This window comes from Rhinolophus sinicus, chromosome 7 (assembly GCF_057876585.1).
Source record: "Rhinolophus sinicus isolate RSI-liver-muscle chromosome 7, RSI-T2T, whole genome shotgun sequence".
Classification (NCBI taxonomy): domain Eukaryota; kingdom Metazoa; phylum Chordata; class Mammalia; order Chiroptera; family Rhinolophidae; genus Rhinolophus; species Rhinolophus sinicus.
The window spans coordinates 41932755-41953357 of NC_142507.1; the positions used below are offsets into that span (position 1 = coordinate 41932755).

The window sequence follows — 20603 nt, forward strand, 5'->3', positions numbered from 1 at the left end:
AGACTGCATTCTAATTTTGTAAAATAAATCCCCTCTTCCTAGCAAAGGTTGCCTCTAGTGATAAGGGTTTCATGACTCTTCTCTTTCTCCTACTGTGGTCCTTGCTTTTTGCTCTACACAACTGGGACTGTAACTTCAAGTTATTAATCAAATAGAGAAACCATAATTCCAGTCAGAATATACATATTGAAATGTCTATCTACTATTTTTTTTCCTAATTTTCAGGATCAGAGAGTATCTGCTCTAAATTAATTCTTTTAAAAAACTATCAAATGAAAGATAATATGAAAATATTTTAAATATTAGAATGTATAATATTTATGCCTATATGCAAAACAAAAATAAATCCTTCTTGCCCAGAGAGCAAGGAAAGATAATTATTTTTAACCCACAGCTTTAAGTCAAATCAGCATAATGTTCCATAGTTAACATTTTATACAAACAGCCCTAAAACTCATTGTTTTTTAATTTAGTGGACAAAGTTATCTATAAGTGTTCTTCACTAAAAACATAAATTCTATATAAAATTATATTACTAAGAAAAACAAGTATTACACTAGTAATAATTATTATCTAAAAAAAGACAGACTAAATATACATTGTTTTAGACTCTTAAAAGTATGAGAAGTGCTTCTTCATAGCTGGTGATGAATGGAAAAAAAGACTCACCATCATTATTTTTGTCCAAACTCTTAAATGCCAACTTCATTTTTTTCTCATGGTCTTTAAGATACTTCATAAATTCTTCAAAATCCAGCTTCCCATCTTTGTTGATATCACCAGTAGTAAAAATTTTCTACAGAAAGAAAGAGAGAGAGAGAGAGAGAGAGACATTTTAATATGGGCCAAGCTACTAAATTATTTGTACATATATTTCAAGTAGATTGGCTGTTTTCCTACAAGACATGTGTTTTATAAATACCAAGATAGAAGAAAAACACTTGACTTGGCATGTGATTTAAATATCTAAATAGTAGTTTCCCTTCTATTTTCAAAATTAAATAAACTTTTCATAAAGATGATGTTTACAAAAAGCTGTCATATCAAACTGTCTATCTTTATTAGTAGAAATAATTGCCTTTGAGAAAGAAATAAAAATTATGGTATTTGTTATTAAATGTAAGCCTTATTCCCATTGCTACCCAAAATATAAAACTTCTGCCGATTAGGACACTCGCAATCACCCGCTCAAAGCTTACAAATTCTGTTGATTTGATGGCCATGCTCTTCTGGGGAAATAATGCCTCATTGTGGCAGGATGGTGTAATGGTCAGACTTCTAAGTTCTGGACTCAGAGAGTAAAAGGTCTGAAACTCATGAGATGCAACAAAAGCTTAGAGGAAAATTTATGGGTTTAATACACAATTAGAAATGAAGAAAGGCTGGAAATCAACGAAGCATTATTAAGATTTACCTCAATCTTAAGTAATTAGAAAAAAAAATTTTTTAAGTAGAAGGAAAGAAATAAAGAGTAAAGAGTAATCCAAAAGAAAACAAATATACCAATGAAAGGATAAACAATATCAAAAAATAGCCCATTGGAAAAAAACCAATAAAATTGATAAACCCCTGAAATTGGCAAAGAACCAACATCAGAAAGTAACAATGAAAATTATTAGACATTATAGAATCTAAAGATATTATGAACAACGTATCAAAAAGTGCAAAAATTGAGATAAAATAGACAAATGCCTAGAAAAAGAGAACTTATTGAAAATTGACACATCGATAGAAAATCTGAGTAGTCCTATAAGTATCAAAGAAATTTAATCTATAATTTAAAAACATTCCCATGAAAGAAAATTATAAGCAATGTCGTTAGTGAAATAGATTCAAAAATCCTAAATAAAATGTTAGCAAATCAAATCTAACAATGTATAAAATGGGTAATACTATATAAAAAACGGACAATATTATATATAAAATAATATATAACAATATATAAAAGATAACAGCATATAAAATGGGAGCTATAACTATATAGATATAAATACCAAATATCTAAATATCTAGATATAGATATAGATGTAGATATAGATACATATCTCGTATTCCAGTAATGCCAGGTTAGGTTAACACTGAAAAAAAAAAAAAAAACTTGTAATTTACAACAGTAACCGAATAAAAGAGAAAAGTCATATGAGCATCCTAATAAACACAGAAAAATGTTTGATGGATTCAACATCATTCATAATTAAAAACTCCCAGCAAACTAGGAATAAAGTGCTTCCTTGGTCTAATACAGTGTATGTACATACAAAGAATTCTAGCATTTTTTGTTAGAAGAGTGTGAGTAGGATTCTCTTGTCTGCAACCTAAATAGCCTTGATTCAAATACTTTTGATTAGCACTTAGTTTCAAAAGCAAATACATTTGTATCGTCACTGAAAAATAATTATTTCTATTTCATTCCTTTTACAAATTAAATTGATGATGATTTTCATCTGGAAATTATTTCCTGATTACTCAACACATATACTGAGATTTGCATCATCCAAGAGAAAATGTCACCGCATTCTGGGGTGCCATTTAGGTACTGAGTTTCATCTAAAAACTTGATATTGTGGTCAATAGAAATGTTAGTGAACAGCTATGATTTTGGAAATTCCAAGTTAAAGGACACGTCCCAAGTGGCGAGGGAGCATCTTCCAACTCGGTTCCCATCTAGGCTATAGTAACAGGTGAGCACATTAAACAAGATGACCCTCAAAACAAGGTTGCGGCCAACATCTTGAGAGCAATTTGAAGTTGGACGTCTTACCATCAGGGAGAAAACTGAGAAAAATGTTTGAGAAAAGTATGAGCTGTGTTGAGTTATTCTTAATACAGGAAGGTTGGTAATCGACCTGAAGACTAGAGTGCAGCCCAGGTCAAGGTTAGGGACATATAAATGTGGCTTCACTCCTCTCTACCCAAGGCCTCTCCCGGGCTCCCAGCCCCATCATCTCTCTGACCAGCCTCTCAGAGACCCACCTGCGCTTCCTCCCGGAAGGAAAAATCCTCTATATCCTCCAGGCCTTCCTGAATCTCAAGGATGTCCAGGGTCCCGTCTTCATTACGGTCCAGGTACCAAAAGAGTTCTTCGTAGAGGGCGTCCATTAGGGATGCCTCTTACCGTAGGGGTGGTCCACACCGCGGGCCCCCGTGAGTTTCCCAGAGGGGGAAGCAAGAGGGAGGAAGGGAATCTCTCTACGTAGCACAAGTCCAGTCAGCAGAGACCTAAGACAGCAGCGCCCTCTGAAGCACCAAAGACAAAGCCCCTTCGCGAGGGAAAGCGCAGGAAGGAGCTCGCTCTTCGCAACGGCTCCAGGGCAGAGGCGCGAGGGGCTCCTGGAGCCTCGGTGGGGGCTACACTGGGGGCCTGGCCCTGGACGGGGTGCCTGTTCCGGCTGCGCTCCCAGGTCAGCTGATCAGACACCCTGGTCCCTGCCCTACTCCAGGAGGAGGCGAAAGGGGACAACTCACACCCTTTCCCCCAAAATTTCCAGAAGGACCTCTGCACAGGACTGTACACGTAGAGCTTTTAGAGGAACGTGGGTAGGAGTGTTGGGACTGTGAGGCCATAATGACCAGTGGTGAGGTCCAACTTTTATTTTTTTTTCAGTTGTTTGGTCACACCTTTCAAAGAATTCTTCTAAGGATGAGGCCCTTAAGAACTGTGGTAGTGAAGATTGGGAATTGAAAACCTAATTAAAAAACTGCCCACTTGGGCCTTTCCTTCTGTGATTCTCCCCCCACCCCCAACCCCTCCCTCGTCCCCAGCTCCTTATTTTCCTCCCGCATTGCAGGAGCTGCCCCGCAAGGCTGCTCTAACCACACAGGCCCAGCTCTCACCTTACAGATGTTGGCAGCACATTTGGAAGGATAATCGCAAAGTGAGCAGAAGTCAGGAGAAGACCCAGAGAATGTGAGGAGACACGCAGAAACAACATCTGTGGCTCCTTCTTAATCCCCACTCTCCAGAAGCACAGAGAGCTCCGTCTTCCCTACACGTATACACATATGGTCCCTCATGCTGCTCCCCTGGGAACGTGGAGATGCAGCTTCACAGTCAAAACTCCACTTTGTATGGAATCCATTTTCCTTAATATAGAGAACTCTTTAAAACGTTGAATATTGGGCTGGCCCCGTGGCTCAGGGGGTTGGAGCGCCAGGCTCCTAATGCCAAGGTCACCGGTTGGATTCCAACAGGGGCGAGTGAGCTGCACCCTCTACAGCTAAGATTGTGAACAACAGCTCTCCCTGGAGCTGGGCTGCCATGAGCAGCCCACAGCCAGCATAAGCTGCCGGGAGCCGCCAACAGATGACCAGCGACCAACTGCCTCAGCCAGGGGGAGCGCAAGGCTCATAACACCAGCATGGGCCAAGGAGCTGCGTCCTACATAGCTAGACTGAGAAACAGCGGCTTGAACCGGAGTGGGGAGGGGGAGGCGGGAAAATGGCAAGGGGGGGGGAAGGTGAATATTAAAATTCATGTAAAGCTACAAGAACTCTCATTGCTGGTGGGAATGCAAAATGGTATAGAGACTTTGGAAGACAGTTTGGCAGGTTCTTACATAACTAAACACATTCTTACCGTACAATCCACCAATCACACTCCTTGGTATCTACCCAGAGGAGTTAAAACTTATATAACTTATGTCCATACAAAACCTGCACACATGTTTATAGCAGCTTTACTCATAACTGCCAAACATTGGAAGCAAGCAAGACGTCCTTCAGTAGGAGAAAAGATAAACTGTGCTACATCCAGACAATGGAATATTATTCAGTGCTAAAAAGAAATGCACTACCAAGCCATGAAAACACACAGAGGAACCATGAATGCATATTACTAAGTGAAAGAAGCCAATCTGAAAAGGCTACAAACTGTATGATTCTAGCTCTGTGACATCCTGGAAAAGGCAGAACTATGGAGACAATAAAAAGATCAGTGGTTGCCAAGCGATCTGGGGAGTGGGGGGAAGGATGAATAGACAGCACAGAGCATTTTTTAGGGCAGTGAAAATACTCTGTATAATACTATAAAGACTGACACATGTCCTTATACATTAGTCCACAGAATGGACAACACCAAGACTGAACCCTAAGGTAAACTATGGACTTTGGGTGACAAGGATGTGACACTGTAGGTTCATCAATTGTAACAAATGTGCCACTCTGGTGCCAGATATTAACATTAGGAGAGGCTTCCCATCTATGGGGGGATGGAGAGATATGGGAACTCTCCATACTTTCCTCTTAATTTTGTTGTGAACCTAAACCTGCTGCCTCCAAAAATAAATTCCTTTTTAAAAATTCATAAAGAAAATTTAATCGAGCGCTCGTCTGTCACTTCTTGCTCTTTTCACTCATCACATCAAGCTGACAAAATAAAGAGGGCCATCACATGTCCCATGGGTTTGCCTTTAGGAAGAGTTTCCACCACGGTTACTCAGAAACACGACTGGAGTCTTCACTATAAACAGCTCCCCCGAGCTGTGGAGCAGTGGCAAATGTCTAACGCTGTTTCACAAGAGATGCTGTGGCCCAATCAAGAACAAAATATCCCAAAAAAGAGGACTGAACAGTCCACAGGGAATGCCCTGTGCACTGCAGCAAAGGCAGGTCATCACAAAGTCACAGAAGGCAGACATCCAGGCAGGACACAAGAGTCCACCGGACAAAGTAGAAAAGACAGAAGGCACAGCCAGGGTAATAAGGAACAGACTGACAGCGTTTTCCAGAACTAATAGATAGCAGGGAGCAAAACATAGCTGACAGTCTCATCTAATAAAACTATTTGTGTTGACTAGATCTTTCCACTTTTTGAAATTATCTGTTTATTATTTGCTTTTCAATTATCCCTTAGCCATCCATCCAACACACACAGGCCTCCTACAGGGAAAGTTTTGAGAACACAGTTGTGGGACCCTGTCTCTCTCATTCACCACTATATCCCCACTGCATTGGACAGTCTAGCACTATTCAAAAACATGAACTGAATGAGTTTAATATTTGTGCTAAGTTACTGGGTTGCTCTTACTATTCCTAGTCTACATTGGAGATTTCCAGGCATTAAATAGCTTACTCAAGGTCACAAGTGCAGCAAATGGTGAAAACATTTGAACCCTGGCCTAACTGATTCCACAATGCATCATAGTAACTCTTACACACACTACACCAATTAACATAGAAAATACCATGGTCCACATTTCAGAGTGAGGCTTCAACCTTTCTCAACAAATCCTTGTGTGGTTTTCATAAATCTTTCAAACGTAGGTATCTCGGTGCTGTCTATCTGACCCTTAAAAAGATAAGATTTTTGAACACAGAGTGGTCAAAAGGAGTTAAGCGGTACACTTACAAGAACATTGTCTTGTGGAAAGTTATTTATTTCTAAACGTCTTCACTGGAATATTGATAAAGGAAATAATGTTGACTGGGCGAGGGGAAGAAAAGAGATGTGAGCTGAGGCCTTCAACAATGGGTAGTAACTTACCAGATAGAAAAGGGGAAGAGAGAGCAATGCCAAGCACAGAGAAGGAAAAGAAAGAGGTAAGTGTACATGGGTGTGGCCCAGTCAGGGATATATAATGTCAGGAGTCTGGAAGACTGAAGAGTTGACAGCTACTAAAATGAAAAGGGTATTTTATGCCTTACTAAGGAATTCGTCCTTCTCTCCCATTGTTCAGAAATAGCCTCAAAGAAGGGATAACATCATATTTTTTAATATATAAGTTCAGACAATTAAGTTCGTGAACTTAGCCGGTCACCTTCGAAATACTCCCCTTGGGAAGCTATGTACCAACACCAGCGCCTAGTCCATCCTTCAAACCAGTTTTGGAACTCTTTTTCTGGAATGGCCATCAGAGCTGTCATTGTATTAACCTTGATGTCCTGAACGTCATTAAATATCTACCTTTCAATATTCCTTTATCTTCAGGTAAAGAAAGAAGTCATTGGGGGCCAGATCAGGTGAGTAGGGAGGGTGTTCCAATACAGTTATTTGTTTACTGGCTGAAAACTCCCTCCCAGACAACAGTGCCATGTAAGCTGGTGCATTGTCATGATGCAAAAGCCATGATTTGTTGGCGAAAAGTTCAGGTTGTTTTTGTCTAACTTTTTAATGCAGCCTTTTCAGCACTTCCAAATAGCAAACTTGGTTAACTATTTGTCCAGTTGATACAAATTCATGATGAATAATCCCTCTGTCAAAAAAGGTTAGCAACAGTGTTGCAACAAGTTTGCAAACTTAATTGTCATACCTCATAAGTCAGGAGAAAACACAAAAGATACAGATGTTATATATTTCAGAACATCTGACATAAATGTAGTTGGAATTCCACTGTTTTTCTTATACCATAATTTCCCTGCCACGATGCCTTAAAAATGCACTTCTATGACTTCCATATTTATTTCCTTAGGTAATAAAGTCATGGAGTCAATGACACTAATGGAGTCAATCCTCCTTTGTAATGGAGAAATTATCTCATGGAGAGAAACCCTGAAAAGAAATTCAACTCAAAGCAATAAACATTGCTAAGCTACTGTTTTTGTATGTGATCCTATTCTATCTGTAGTTGTGAATATGAAATTTAAAGACAGCGAATCAAAAAAATCACAGAATGTGAGAGTTAGAAGAGCCCTTAAATCATGTCACCCAGTCCAACTATTCCTCTGACACTGCCCAATCATTCAGCATATACTCGATACCCATGGGGACAGAGGGGCCCTCAAGGAGCTGGCCGTGTAGTACATCTGTTATCACAGTTTAAAGGTTTTTGTACATACACTTGCATATCCAGTTACACGTGATCTTGAGAAAAACTCTGTCCAGACGGCAAGGAAGATATTTGCATTTTAAGAATAATGAAAGTAAAGCAAGGGATTAAATGACTTGACCAAGACTATATGGTCAGTTTGCACAAGTATGGAACTTTGAACTCTAAGCTGCTTCCTCCCTTCTTGCTCTTGGTCAGCCTCTCAGCTCTAAGAGTCCAATGATACTCAATCTCTCCTAAGAAAGGTCCAGTAAGAGTCTGAGCCTGTGAAAATATGGCAAACAACTTAACTTTAAAACTGCTTATAACTTCCCAGGCTAACTGAACACATTTGTTAATCCACTAGCCCTGAACTTGGCTACAGGAATACCTTCAAATGCTACAAAACCTGTCCCGCTTTCTCCTCCACACAGTAATAAAAGAGTTGCCACTAACATGATGGCAAGATTTGAGAAGGAAGAAAAAAATGTCTGTAAAATCCTGTTGGACAAGATCCTCTTTTTTCATTTTATTGCCTTAATTCTAAATTCAGATTTGTTTTTCTTTTGGCCCTACACTGTCCCACAGTCTTCCAAGTCTAAATTGAAACAAAATAACATATTTATTACTCAGCTAAAATTGCTGACTCTTCACCACATCAGTTTATTTCCCTCATGATTTCTATTTCAGTAAATTAAAATTTAGATTATTTCCTCTACCCTTTAATGTCCCTAATTTTTTTTTTCCTTAGAGTACCTCAAATGACACCCAAACATTGGGACTGTCTTTTACAATGCTCTAATGTGGCCTCTGATGAAAAACAACCAAGAAGGGGGCGGGAGGGAGAAGGAAGAGAAAGGAGATAGAAAATACTCTAAAAAGCCGACAGGATTACTGGATGGTTATGGGGAAATGAGTAATGGCTGCTCTATCCTTGTTCCTCATACTACATTCCACTCTCATTCCATATTCGGACATTCCTGAGTTCTAGGAGAACTTAACGTGAATTTTCTCTCTTCTTTTTGCTTAGATGAGTAAGACAGGCTCCTCGTCCTCAAGATGCGTGGTCTTAGTGAAGGACACAGTCAACAAATAAAAACAATACCGCTTGAAAATTATAACAGCAGTGACATGTGAGACAAAGGGCCTACACCTAGTAGGGCGTGATCAGCTCTTCTGTAGAGGGGGGTCCAGCAAGGCTCATCCCAGAAGAGGTGAGATTGTAAAAAAACAAAACAAAAATTTTTTAACTCCCTTTTTTCTCCTAATCATAGAAATGTAATATGCGTTCATTTTTTAAAAACTGAAAATACAAAATTGTAAAGAAAAAATTTAATTCCTACCATCCAGTAATAACCATTCTTAACCTTTTATTGAAGAATGTATCAGTCAAAAAAGACTGCTAGGAATAGTTAATACCTGGCATGAGCACATTATGTTTGTGTGTATGTATGTATGTATGTAGGTATAAGATATATTTTACGTATATGTATAAAATACATATAGTGATAAACATTTTCCATCCTGTTCTGTGTTTGCATACACACAGTTTTATACAAGTTCTTTTATAATTTGTTCTTATATGAATTTTGGGAAACATTTTTTTATTCCTGATTTGGAGTTCTCTCTTTCTTAATCTTACCAAAAGTTATTTTATTCATATTTTCAAAGAACTAACCAAAAACAGCATAGATTTAGAAATTTAAAGTACACATTTAAATAATTCATGGGTCGGAGATAAAATCATATTGGAAACTAGAAAACACCTGGAACTAAATAACAAAAGGACAAACTCGTGGGATGCAGTTAAAGTAGTGATTAAAGGGATACTGTAGTTCAAATTAATGAATCAAGCGTTCAATTGAAGAAATTAGAAAAAGTAAATGAGTAAAACTGAAGGAAATAAACAGAAATTGAGAGAATAAAAAAAGAAAAAAACGAAAAGGACCAAAATTTGGTTCTTTCAAAGTATAACTAGACAAACCTTTGGCAACAAAGGCAACAAAGGAAGTGGGGGAAAGATAGCTATCAGGAATGACAGAACATAACTACAGATAAAGTCAGAACTTTTTAAAAATCATAAGTGATATTATGAATCGTGGTCAAAATGGGAAGTTTCCTAAAAATCGTAACTTACTAACTCAGACTCAAGAAGAAACAGTAAACTGAAGGCACCTGTCACTACAAAAGACATTGAATGAGTAGCTTAAAATACGTAACTATGAAACAGTTGTTGGCTCTTAAATGAATCACTTTCCCTGTCGAGATAGGGCATGCCAAAGTGTCCTCCTATGTTTCAGTGGAGTTGGAGGAGTTCCAAATATGTGCACCCTGCTCAGGGGGCTGAACTTCAGTGTCATAATGGAAATGACTCAGAGAAGTTGAAATTGCTCACAGATGGGCCAACCCTTCAGGTCAACTCATGGACTTAGGGCAAGAGGAAGGTCTTAATCGAGGAATGTCGCCTCTCTTCCACAGAGAGGTGGGGGAAACGTAAGACTGGTTTTCAAACAGATCTGAAACAGTAGACAAACCTGGTGTAACAAAGCAGCTTCGAAGAGATACAAAGTGTGAGCCTTTTTACAGAATTTGGGGCCCACTGAAATCTGAGAGCTAAAAAGTTCAAGTTTGATTAAACGTTTTGCAAAGGCGCAAAAAAACAGCAGGTTAAGGAGCTGGGATACGTTCAGACCAAAAGTATCGTGGTACAGTGGGCCAGAGTGTTCACGGCACTAATTTTATCTGGAAAAATACTCGTAGCCTTTCAGATCCTGACGCGCATCTGCTGAGGATACCTGGCCGCGCGCCCCATTCCGGAGCGTCTGAACCCATTCGCGAGCTGAAGTCCTAGTTCCTCCTCCTTCCTAGTAGAGCCGCGGGCCACCGCCCTCGGTGCTGACAGCGCGCTGTCCCCGCAGCCCTTCTGGCCCTCAGGCCGCGGCCTGGCAGCGACCCACCTCCTCGGCGTCCTGGCCCAGGGGGATGCCCAGGTTCCTGAGCCCGTCCTGCAGCTCGCCGATGTCGATCACGCCGTCACGGTTGCGATCCAGCTGCTGGAAGAGGGTCTCGTAGCGCGTCGGCCGCTCAGCGTCCTGGCAGGCCGCCGCGGGCAGCACGAAGCCCCGCAGCCAGCGCAGCATGGTCCTGGTAGCGCGGGCGGCCCAGCCGAGGAGAGTCACCCGGGCCCGCGCGACGGCCCCCGGCCTGGTGGTGTGCAGGACGTAGGAGCCGAGACCCCACCCAAGCCCCGGTCGGCGCGCTGGGAGGGGCCGCGCCCGCTGCTGCTCGGGGAGGAGCTCGCCCCGCGCCAGCCTCCGCCAGAGGCGCGGAGGGACGGGCCTCGCGCTGCCGAGGGCGGGCAGGAAGTGGAAGGGCTGCGGGTGGGTCTCCGGAGCGGTTGTGGGGCCTGGGCAGAGAATGCTGCTCGATCCCAGCTGTCGGGGGTGCGGGTAGGGGCGCACGCCCCCAGAAGTCGTGGGTTTCAGCTTCAATTATTAAGAGCGGGCAGCGGGGGCAGTTTGGAGCTCAAGTTACTTAACTTCAAGACCCCCTTTCCCTTCTGGCTTGGAGCCTGGGCGCATTGCCCAGAGATAGTTCTCTCAGCCTGGAAATTAGGCCAATCGGGCTTTGTCTAGCAGATCTTTATCTCGCACAGATCTCTGACTTCCCTGTGACTCCAGAGACACTACACATCTCTGGGCCTGTTTTCCATTGACAAAAATGAGGAACTTGGGTGATTGCACACCTGGGATAGGAATTCTGCTCGAAGAAACGGAGGGATTAAATCTGAAGGCAATTAATTTTTTTTAAAGGAACACCTAAAAGTAACAGTGTCATATGTGAATTATATCTCAAATTGGGAAAAACCAAAAAGGTGGAACTCAAGGGTCTTTTGCAGAAAATGTAGCATCTATCCAGGTGGGCAGTGCTAAAAAGAGGGACTGCTTCGCTCTACAGGTTAGTATCATGTGCCTCTGATAAATCATAGAGAGCATCTGCCAACAGCACTTGTCAGAAAAACCGCAGACCCTTCCTCTCAAGATAGGTGCAGTTACAAGGCTTGGGGTTTGCTGCCCAGGTAAGACAGAACTTCTTACTGCACAAAGTGGGACAAGGGGGCCGGCCCGGTGGCTCAAGCGGTTAGAGCTCCGTGCTCCTAACCCCAAAAGCTGCGGGTTCAATTCCCACATGGGCCAGTGTCCTCTCAACCACAAGGCTGCCAGTTCAATCCCTCGACTCCTGCAAGGGATGGTGGGCTGCGCACCCTGCAACTAGCAATGGCAACTGGACCTGGAGCTGAGCTGCACCCTCCACAACTAAGATTGAAAGGACAACAACTTGACTTGGAAAAAAGTCCTGGAAGTGCACACTGTTCCCCAATAAAGTCCTGTCCCCCTTCCCCAATAAAAAAAGAAAGAAAGAATTACCCTCTTCCTCTGGAAAGGCCTTCAAATGTCATCAAATTTTCTATCTGTCCTTAAAAATGCCTTTTAACCCATACTGTGCATACTCTGTACTTGAAGAGACGCTACTTGAAATAGTCTCCCAGACTAAATGTTTTTATCTCTCTCTCTCTCTCTCTCTATTTATTTTGTAGTAATTAGAGGAATTACCTCTCCAAATTTGGGCTGAGAAAACTTCACACAAAAACTTGTACAGGAATGTTTATAGCAGTTTTATTCATCGTTGCCAACACCCAGAAACCAGCAAAATGTTCTTATATGGATAAAAGGATACGCAACATGTGTTGCATTCATACAATGCAATACTACTCAGCAATAAACAGGAATTAATTACTGATACGTGCAATGCTACATTATATGACATTCGGAAAGAGTGAAACTGTAGGGATGAAAAAATAGATCAGTGGGTGCCAGGGGCCCCTTCCTTCCTTCCTTCCTTCCTTCCTTCCTTCCTTCCTTCCTTCCTTCCTTCCTCCCTTCTTTCCTTCCTTCCTTCTTTCCTTCCAGAGTCACCAGTTAAAAGCCACAAGGCAGGTTTGAGGAAAGCTTCCCAGAATGGGTCAAAACTCAAAGAAAGAAGGTGGCTGAGCAGGGCAGCAGCCTAATGGAAGATTGGTTACATACAAGAGGATTGAGAAAATAAACAAATATATTGAGGATAATGAGATCTAAGCTATTTGCTGACAGAGAAATGAGTTACAAATATGCAAAGGGGAAAGCTAGAATGAACCGAACCCTATAGCGTTGAATTTGAGTTAGTGGTATTAGTGTGAATTCATGGTTTTAAGTATTTTTAGATATAGAAATATAAAGGTGTTTCTCTCCTCACAGAGCATACAATTTAGTGAGGGGAGAAAGAAAATAATCATACCTCCAGTGTTCTGTAGCTACAGAAGAAATTTGGATCAAATAAATAAGAATAAAACTAAAAGTCTACAAAGCAATAAAAAATGATTCCTCCTGCATTCATTTTAAGAGTTATGTTGTGCAGAGAAAAACTTCAAATGCACACACTTCTGGTTTTAAAGGGTTCGTCACTCATTTTAAAAACATCTTGCTGTCTTTTATTTCTTTCCTGCCTTTTGCTACATATACTTAAAAACTGAATGTCTTTTGCATTAAAGTTTGTTTGCTTGTATCTTTGTAATATCTTCAAACTCGTGATCACTTGTTGCTTTGTAAGAATGTCACTGTACTAGTATCTGTGTACTAAGTTTCAAATAGTTTGAGTGCAATTCAGTTTGTAGAAAGTCCATCTCTTTAAGTACATTTTCAAACTTTTTTCCCTTCTGAAGGAAAAGCAGCCACTACTGGGAAAATGGCCACAATGTAATGTTACTAATAACTCAGGAGAGGGTGCTGTAACTTAAAGATGAAGAATAGCTTTAGGATAAACAGTAAAAGCTGGGAAGGGACAGCAGGCAGGAGGGGATCAAAGGAAGATAAGTGGGTCTTTATTTTTCAGTCATCCATAGAATTATGGATCCCTAAAATACACTAACAAAAGATACATAATTAAAATATTATCTAAAAACTGGGTGTAATACAACATACATTTTTTTGTTTAAAAAAGTATTCTGCCTATATTCATTCACTGTCCACTCCAATAAAACTAAATCCACAGAAGAGATGTAATATCTTTATCTTTAAAAATTATTTTATGGGGCCAGCCCGGTGGCTCAGGTGGTTGGAGTGCCGTGCTGCTTATGAGCAAGGCTCATAACACCAGCATGCGACAGGGAGCTGTGTCCTACACAACTAGACTGAGAAACAACAGGTTGAACTGGAAGGGGGTGGGGGGCTGAAGAAGCGGGGAAAACATTTTTATATATTGCAAAACCCAAAATTATTTTATCTATTGCAAGAACAATCTATCACAGCAGCATCCTCCCATTCTCCCATCTGTAACAAAAGCAAAGGTTCACCTGGAGTCAGAAACTTTATGATCCCTGTGAATGATTTCTCAGTGACTCAGTCATCTACTTAAGCCCTGAAGTACATAATGTAACTTTAGGCTGCAAGAAAAGGGGGTGTGGGTTGGTTAAAGTTCATTTTGTAACCCCTGAAGCCTTCTGTTAAAATGTATCGCTTTTTAAGTTGTTATGTATTTCTTCTTCATTATTGTGGTTGATTTTAATTAACCCTCTGTTTTCATGTCTATACAACTTCAAATGTATTTTAGATGTTAAATCTGTGTAAGGCATTGTAGTACGTGTGTGTATACAGTCAATTTACAGTTATATTAAATCCTAATTTTTATATTTCCTATTTTCAAAAAAAACTTTTTAAAAGATACCTAAGTAGGCTATAAAGAGATAGTGTTTGAAGAGTCCAACTGCCAGAAATCCAATCTGAGTTAATTTATGCACAGAGTGTACTGCAGCAGGAACTCTTTATGCACAAAGTTAATTTATGGAAACAGCCTCAGGTGAAACAAGGTTTCACTCGAGTGAAACAGCCTCAAGACTCCCTATCTTGTCTGCTTCCCGCTGTGCTCCTGCTTCCATCTTCTCCCACAATGCAGGTTAGTTTTCTTCACATGGTAGAAAACATGGCTGTAACAGCTCTCAGTTTTATATTTACTACTTCAGATACCAGGAGAGCCTTTCCTAATGCTCTTTCTGGTATTAAATTCTGTAAATCCTCATAAGCAGCTCCTAAACTTAGGTAAGGTGCTCACTGCTGGAAAAATCAACAATTTGCCTGGGCCCAAGATTATGTCAAAGCATTGCGGTTCCCAATGAATCCAAATTAAAGAAAAGGGGAGAGGACATTTTCTGGTAGAGGATATCAGTGCACAGATAGATTTTCCTGATTGAATTTAATTGACTTGGATTTCAGTATATCAGATTATATGTAATTTGTCAAATGTTCAAAAGTCAGTTCCACTTAAAAATAAACCAGAAAAAAAACAAAAGAAATTCATTCCCTTCTCTTGAGGCTTTTCTCTCTGGTTACAGAGCAACTACCTTGCTAAGAAAAACATTCTGGGGCTGGCCCGGTGGCTCAGGCGGTCGGAGCTCCGTGCTCCTAATGCCGAAGACTGCCGGTTCAATTCCCACATGGGCCAGAAGGCTCTCAACCACAAGGTTGGGGTTCAAATCCTCGAGTCCCGCAAGGGGATGGTAGGTTCTACCCCCTGCAACTAAGATTGAACATGGCACCTTGAGATGAGCTGCCGCTGAGCTCCCAGATGGCTCAGTTGGTTGGAGCACAGGCTCTCAACATTAAGGTTGCGGGCTTTCAACCACAAAGTTGCCAGTTCGACTCCTCGACTCCCCTCAAGGGATGGTGGGCTGCACCCCCTGCAACTAACAATGGCAACTGGACCTGGAGCTTAACTGCGCCCTCCACTACTACGATTGACTTGGCAAAAATCCTGGAAGTACACACTGTTCCTCAATAAAGTCCTGTTCCCCTTCCCCAATAAAAAAAAAGGAAAACATTCTGCCACTGCTGGCATCACTGTATATTCTAACAGAATAATACCACTTTCCTTACAGCTCGGTGTCTACTCTGGACAGCAAAGAAAGTCAACTACACTAATTGCTTATTTAAGAACAAAGTCACACCAATGCAGTTTTCTCGTCTTTCCAGTAATAGATCTGAGAATCCCATCCCAAGTATATTACTTTCAACTATGCAGGAGTTAACAAGAAACACAACTTGCTCCCCACCTCCCTCTGACATTTATTATTAGTATCACCATCATCAATATTATCATTTAATTAATATCATTATTACAATTATGAACTGGGCAGCAAATCAAATAATCTATCGAAAATATTTTTCACAAACCACATGGCAAGTGCAACAATGTCTTGAGCTATTCCTGAACAAATGAGTGCACCCCACCTTACCTTCAATTTTTCTAAGAGAACCAAGAGAGGGAAGACCTCAGAGCTTAAAGTACAGCACTAGCTCAGTAGGTTCTCAATGAAAATAACACCATCTCCTAGGGAGCAACTTAGAAATAATAATTGTTGGAGGCATGTTATAATTACTTTTAAATTAAAATTTAACTTTAGACTAGTTTTAGCTTTACAGGAAAGTTGTGAAGATAATACAGAGAATTCCCAGGTACCCATGTCCAGTTTCTGCATATTATTAACATCTTAAATTAGTACGGTACATTTGTCACAATTAAAGAACCCATACTATTATCACTAACTAAAGTCTATACTATATGCAGATTTGCTTCATTTTTAGCCTACTGCCCTTTTTCTTTTCCAGGATTCCACCCAAAATACCACATTACATTTAGTCATCATGTCTCCTTAACCTCCTCTTGGCTTGGCCGTGACAGATTCTCAGATTTTCCTTGTTTTGGGTGACCTTCACCGTTTTGAGGAGTACTGACCAAGTGTTTTGTAAACTGTCTCGCCATTGGGACTTCTCCGATGTTTTTTCATGATTACGGGTTATGGGTTTTTAGAAGGAAGACACAGAGGGAAAGTGCCTTTCTCGTCACATGGTATCAATAGTACATACTGTTAGTACCACTCAGTTGATGTCGGCTTTCATTACGTGGCTGAGGTGCTGTCTGTCACGTGTCTCCAGTAAAGTTATTCTTTATCCCATTTCCGTATTATACTCTTAGGAAGTCACAATGCATGGCCCACAGTGAATGAGTGTGGAGTTGAGGGAGAAGTGTCTACATAAATTATTTGGAATTCTCCTGTACAGATTTGTCTGTTCTCCACCCCACCCCTATTTATTTATTTATTTATTTATTTAATCATTTATTTACATCAGTATGGACTCATGGATATTTATTTTATATGTTGGGTTATAATCCAATACTACTTCATTAAATTTGTGGCCCAAACTGTTCCAGCTTTGGTGATTGGGAGCCTTTTTCAGTTGGGTCCTGTGTGCCTTTGATATGACCCCATTCGAGGTGTGCCTCTGTGTCTTCACGTCCATCATGTTACTTCCCCAGCCCTAGAATCAGCTATTTCTTCAAGGATCCCTTGTCCCTTCAATGGAGAATGGTATTAGAAACCAAGATCTGGGTGTTCAGTGTGCTTGTTGCTATTGAGGTGTTGTTTCTTTTAGGCCACCTAAATGGACAGAGCAAAGAAACAGATGTGTGCATACTCACCTGTGTAACTACACCTACCTACAAATACCCCCTCTATGTATTAATCTACATGTGTATTAAGATAAACGTAAGTTTTTACTGATGTCTCCAGCACCAATCCTTACCACCTGGATCATTCATTCTAGCTTTCACCTCTTGTTGATCTGTAACCTCCCACTCCAATAGTGAGAAACGTGGCTTCCACCATCTGCCAGCATTTACTTAACTGTTAAATTACAGTATACCGGGGGTGCCAAAAAAATGTACGAGGTCGGACAATGAAGCTCGCGAACTCATCCTAGAAAAAATGCTACATATCTCACTGCTGAATATCACCACGGTCCCCTTGGGAAGCTATGCACCAACGCCAGTGCCTAGTCCACCCTTCAAAGCAATTTTGGAACTTTTTTTGGAATGAGCATCAGAGCTGTCGTCGTATTACCCTTGATCTCCCGAATGTCATCAAAATGTCTTCCATTCAATATTTCCTTTCTCTTTGGGTAAAGAAAGAAGTCACTGGGGGCCAGATCAGGTGAGTAAGGAGGGTGTTTCAATACAGTTATTTGTTTAGTGGCTAAAAACTCCCCGTATACACATGACTTGTATTCATCTTTTGTTATCAGAATATATTATTACAATTTTAATACAGTTTTTTCCTTTCTTAAAATGTATATACATTTTTTTGGCACCTCTGTACATATAGTGGTTTCAGAATGGTTAACCTATATGGAGCTTTTATTACCTAGAGTATAGTGCTCATGTGCAGTTTTTTTGCCTTAAGTCGTATAGACTTGTGGGAGCACTTTTGATTGTCATAAAGTTTGGAGGGGTGGCTCTGACATTTAGTAGAAAGGGCTCTGACATGCTAAATGTCCTAAAACGTGATGCAGAAATCTGCACAATATCTTTGCAGATATTGAAATCACCCGACTGTGACAGGAGAAGTGCTAAAGAGAGTGACCATGAACCAGGAGCTAAAATCTTTAAGGGATGAGCAGGTGTAACCGGGGGAATAACAGGTGACTACAGCAGGAGGGATTGTGAGTGGGTTAGTCTGATGGCTTAAGATTCAAAAATGGGTGCTTTTGTGAAAAAGGGCAAGATAATTGTATGGAAGTAGCAAGTAAGACACCTACTCCACCTCCAGACCCAGCGAGATGACATATAGTTCTGGTTTCCTACTACCATCTAGTAGTTCCTTGATCAAATGCAATCTGGCCCTAACCATAGCCCCCAAAAATGCTCTGGTTCAGTCAAGAGCGCTCTTTAAGCATACTGCCTGCTGTCCTGGATTTGCCTGTCCTGATTTCTCAATGCTTTCCCCCTGCTCAAGGAGTTCAAGGGCATTTTGAAGGTCTATGTAGTTTTCTCTGCCAATGCTGCCTGCTCTGCCCTTCGGTCCTTACCTGCATTAGTCATTGCGGTAATTATTGCACAATATATACAAATAATGAATCATGCTGTACACCTGAAACTATTGTAATGTTACATCAATTATATCTCACTTTTAAAGGCAACATTATTGTCTCCCCCTAAAACATACGGAAACTGAGACTCAAAGATTAACTGAATCTCTAAATATCAAAGATAATAAATGATAAAGATAGGACTGGAACTTAGGTCTTTCTGAATCAAAGTACCCTGTCTACCTCAGCACAACACATTATTTCCCCTAAAAATGATAATATTCTTACATAATATTTGCAGTTTTCAAAACACTCTCATATCCATTATCTCACTGGAGTCTCACGATAGCAGGCAAATGGCCGCACAGAAAAGGGATGTAAGACCTTGGGTCTGGATGAGGTGAAAGGTTAGAACTGAGACCTGAGTGTAAAGCTGCAAACCTCAAAGGGCTGCATTTGAAGACCCAGAGCCAGGTTTCATATGTAGCTATTGATCTAAGATGACGTCAGAAGTTCCAAAGGAGGAAGACAGGCTATCAAGTTCTCTAAAAGGAGGGTAGGCCCCAGATAATTGGCTGAAGTATAACACTGGTCTCTTCGTAGGTGCCAGAGCAGAGGGGAGCTAGGTAGGCAGGTTGCTCCCTCGGGGCCCGTCACTCCTATGGGGACACATGGTGGACAGCTCTCAGTTTAGAGAACTATTGTGCTGAGTGCTAAGGCTTCTGTCGCTTTCTGGACACCTGGCTTAGCTTAGCACCTGAACTATTTCACAATAGTATTATACAATGAGCCTAGACCTTACATAAGTACGGGGAGACCGTCTTGGCCCCTAGAACAACACTGCATTGACCCCTGGTGGCAGTGCTAATGGGGAGAAGGTTCCCTTTGTTCTGCCAGCCTGGACTCCTTTCGCCCTGGGGCACAGTCAGGCACTGACACAAAACTGGTGATCACTGAGAACGTGTAAGATGGGATTAGGACATGGCAGATGGACACTCCCAACAGCGTCAGGGAAAGTTCATGGCTCCAGTTTTCTCCATCAGTCTGCCATGACCATCCGTAAGGACACCAGCCCTCCATGGAGGTTGAGAACTGCACATCAATTAGTGGACTGCTCAGCTCCCGTGAAATTAAGGTTCTTTATTTCAAGATTTTATTCTCACCTATCTAGAACAGATTTACTAATATCTGAAACTAGATTGTTGAGAAAATTAGACCCTAGCCCAAAAATGAGATGGAAAAAACAGTGTTCACGTGTCTTTGTGTATAAATGTTTTCAGATTTTTTGGGTAGATACCCAGGAGAGGGATTGCCGGGTCATATGGTAATTCTATTCGTAATTTTTTGAGGAACCTCCACACTGCCTTCCATAGCAGCTTTGTTTACGGTGGCCAAGACATGGAAACAACCAAAATGTCTTTCAATAGACGAATGGATAAAGAAGTTGTGGTATATATACACCATGGAATACTATTCGGCGGTAAGAAAAGATGATATAGGAACATTTGTGACAACATAGATGGATCTTGAGAGTATAATGCTAACCAAAATAAGTCAGACAGAAAAAGCAGAGAACCATATGATTTCACTGATATGTGGTATATAAACCAAAAACAACAAAAGAACAAGACAAACAAATGAGAAACAGAAACTCATAGACACAGACAATAGTTTAGTGGTTACCAGAGGGTAAGGGGGTAGGGGGTGGGAGATGAGGGTAAAGGGGATCAAATATATATTAATGGAAGGAGAACTGACTGGGTGGTGAACACACAATTGGATTTATAGAGGATGTAATACAGAATTGTACGCCTGAAATCTATGTAATTTTACTAACAATTGTCACCCCAATAAATTTTTTAAAAAAAGAAAAGAAAAGAAAAAACAGTGTTTCCTGAAATGTTACAGA

The 20603-nt window shown here is 40.8% G+C and overlaps 1 protein-coding gene across 1 annotated transcript in view; it reads right to left on the bottom strand.

Annotated features, from left to right (window-relative positions):
- SLC25A24 (solute carrier family 25 member 24) overlaps positions 1-11052 on the bottom strand; it is a 36507-nt gene extending 25455 nt beyond the window's left edge. The window contains exons 1-2 of the mRNA XM_019746516.3: positions 10700-11052; positions 670-796 (exon numbers count right to left, since the gene is read on the bottom strand). Of these exons, the coding sequence (XP_019602075.1) occupies positions 670-796; positions 10700-10882 (310 nt within the window). The 5' untranslated portion in view covers positions 10883-11052. The remainder of the gene's footprint in view (positions 1-669; positions 797-10699) is intronic.
- Between the last annotated feature and the right edge of the window lie 9551 nt (positions 11053-20603).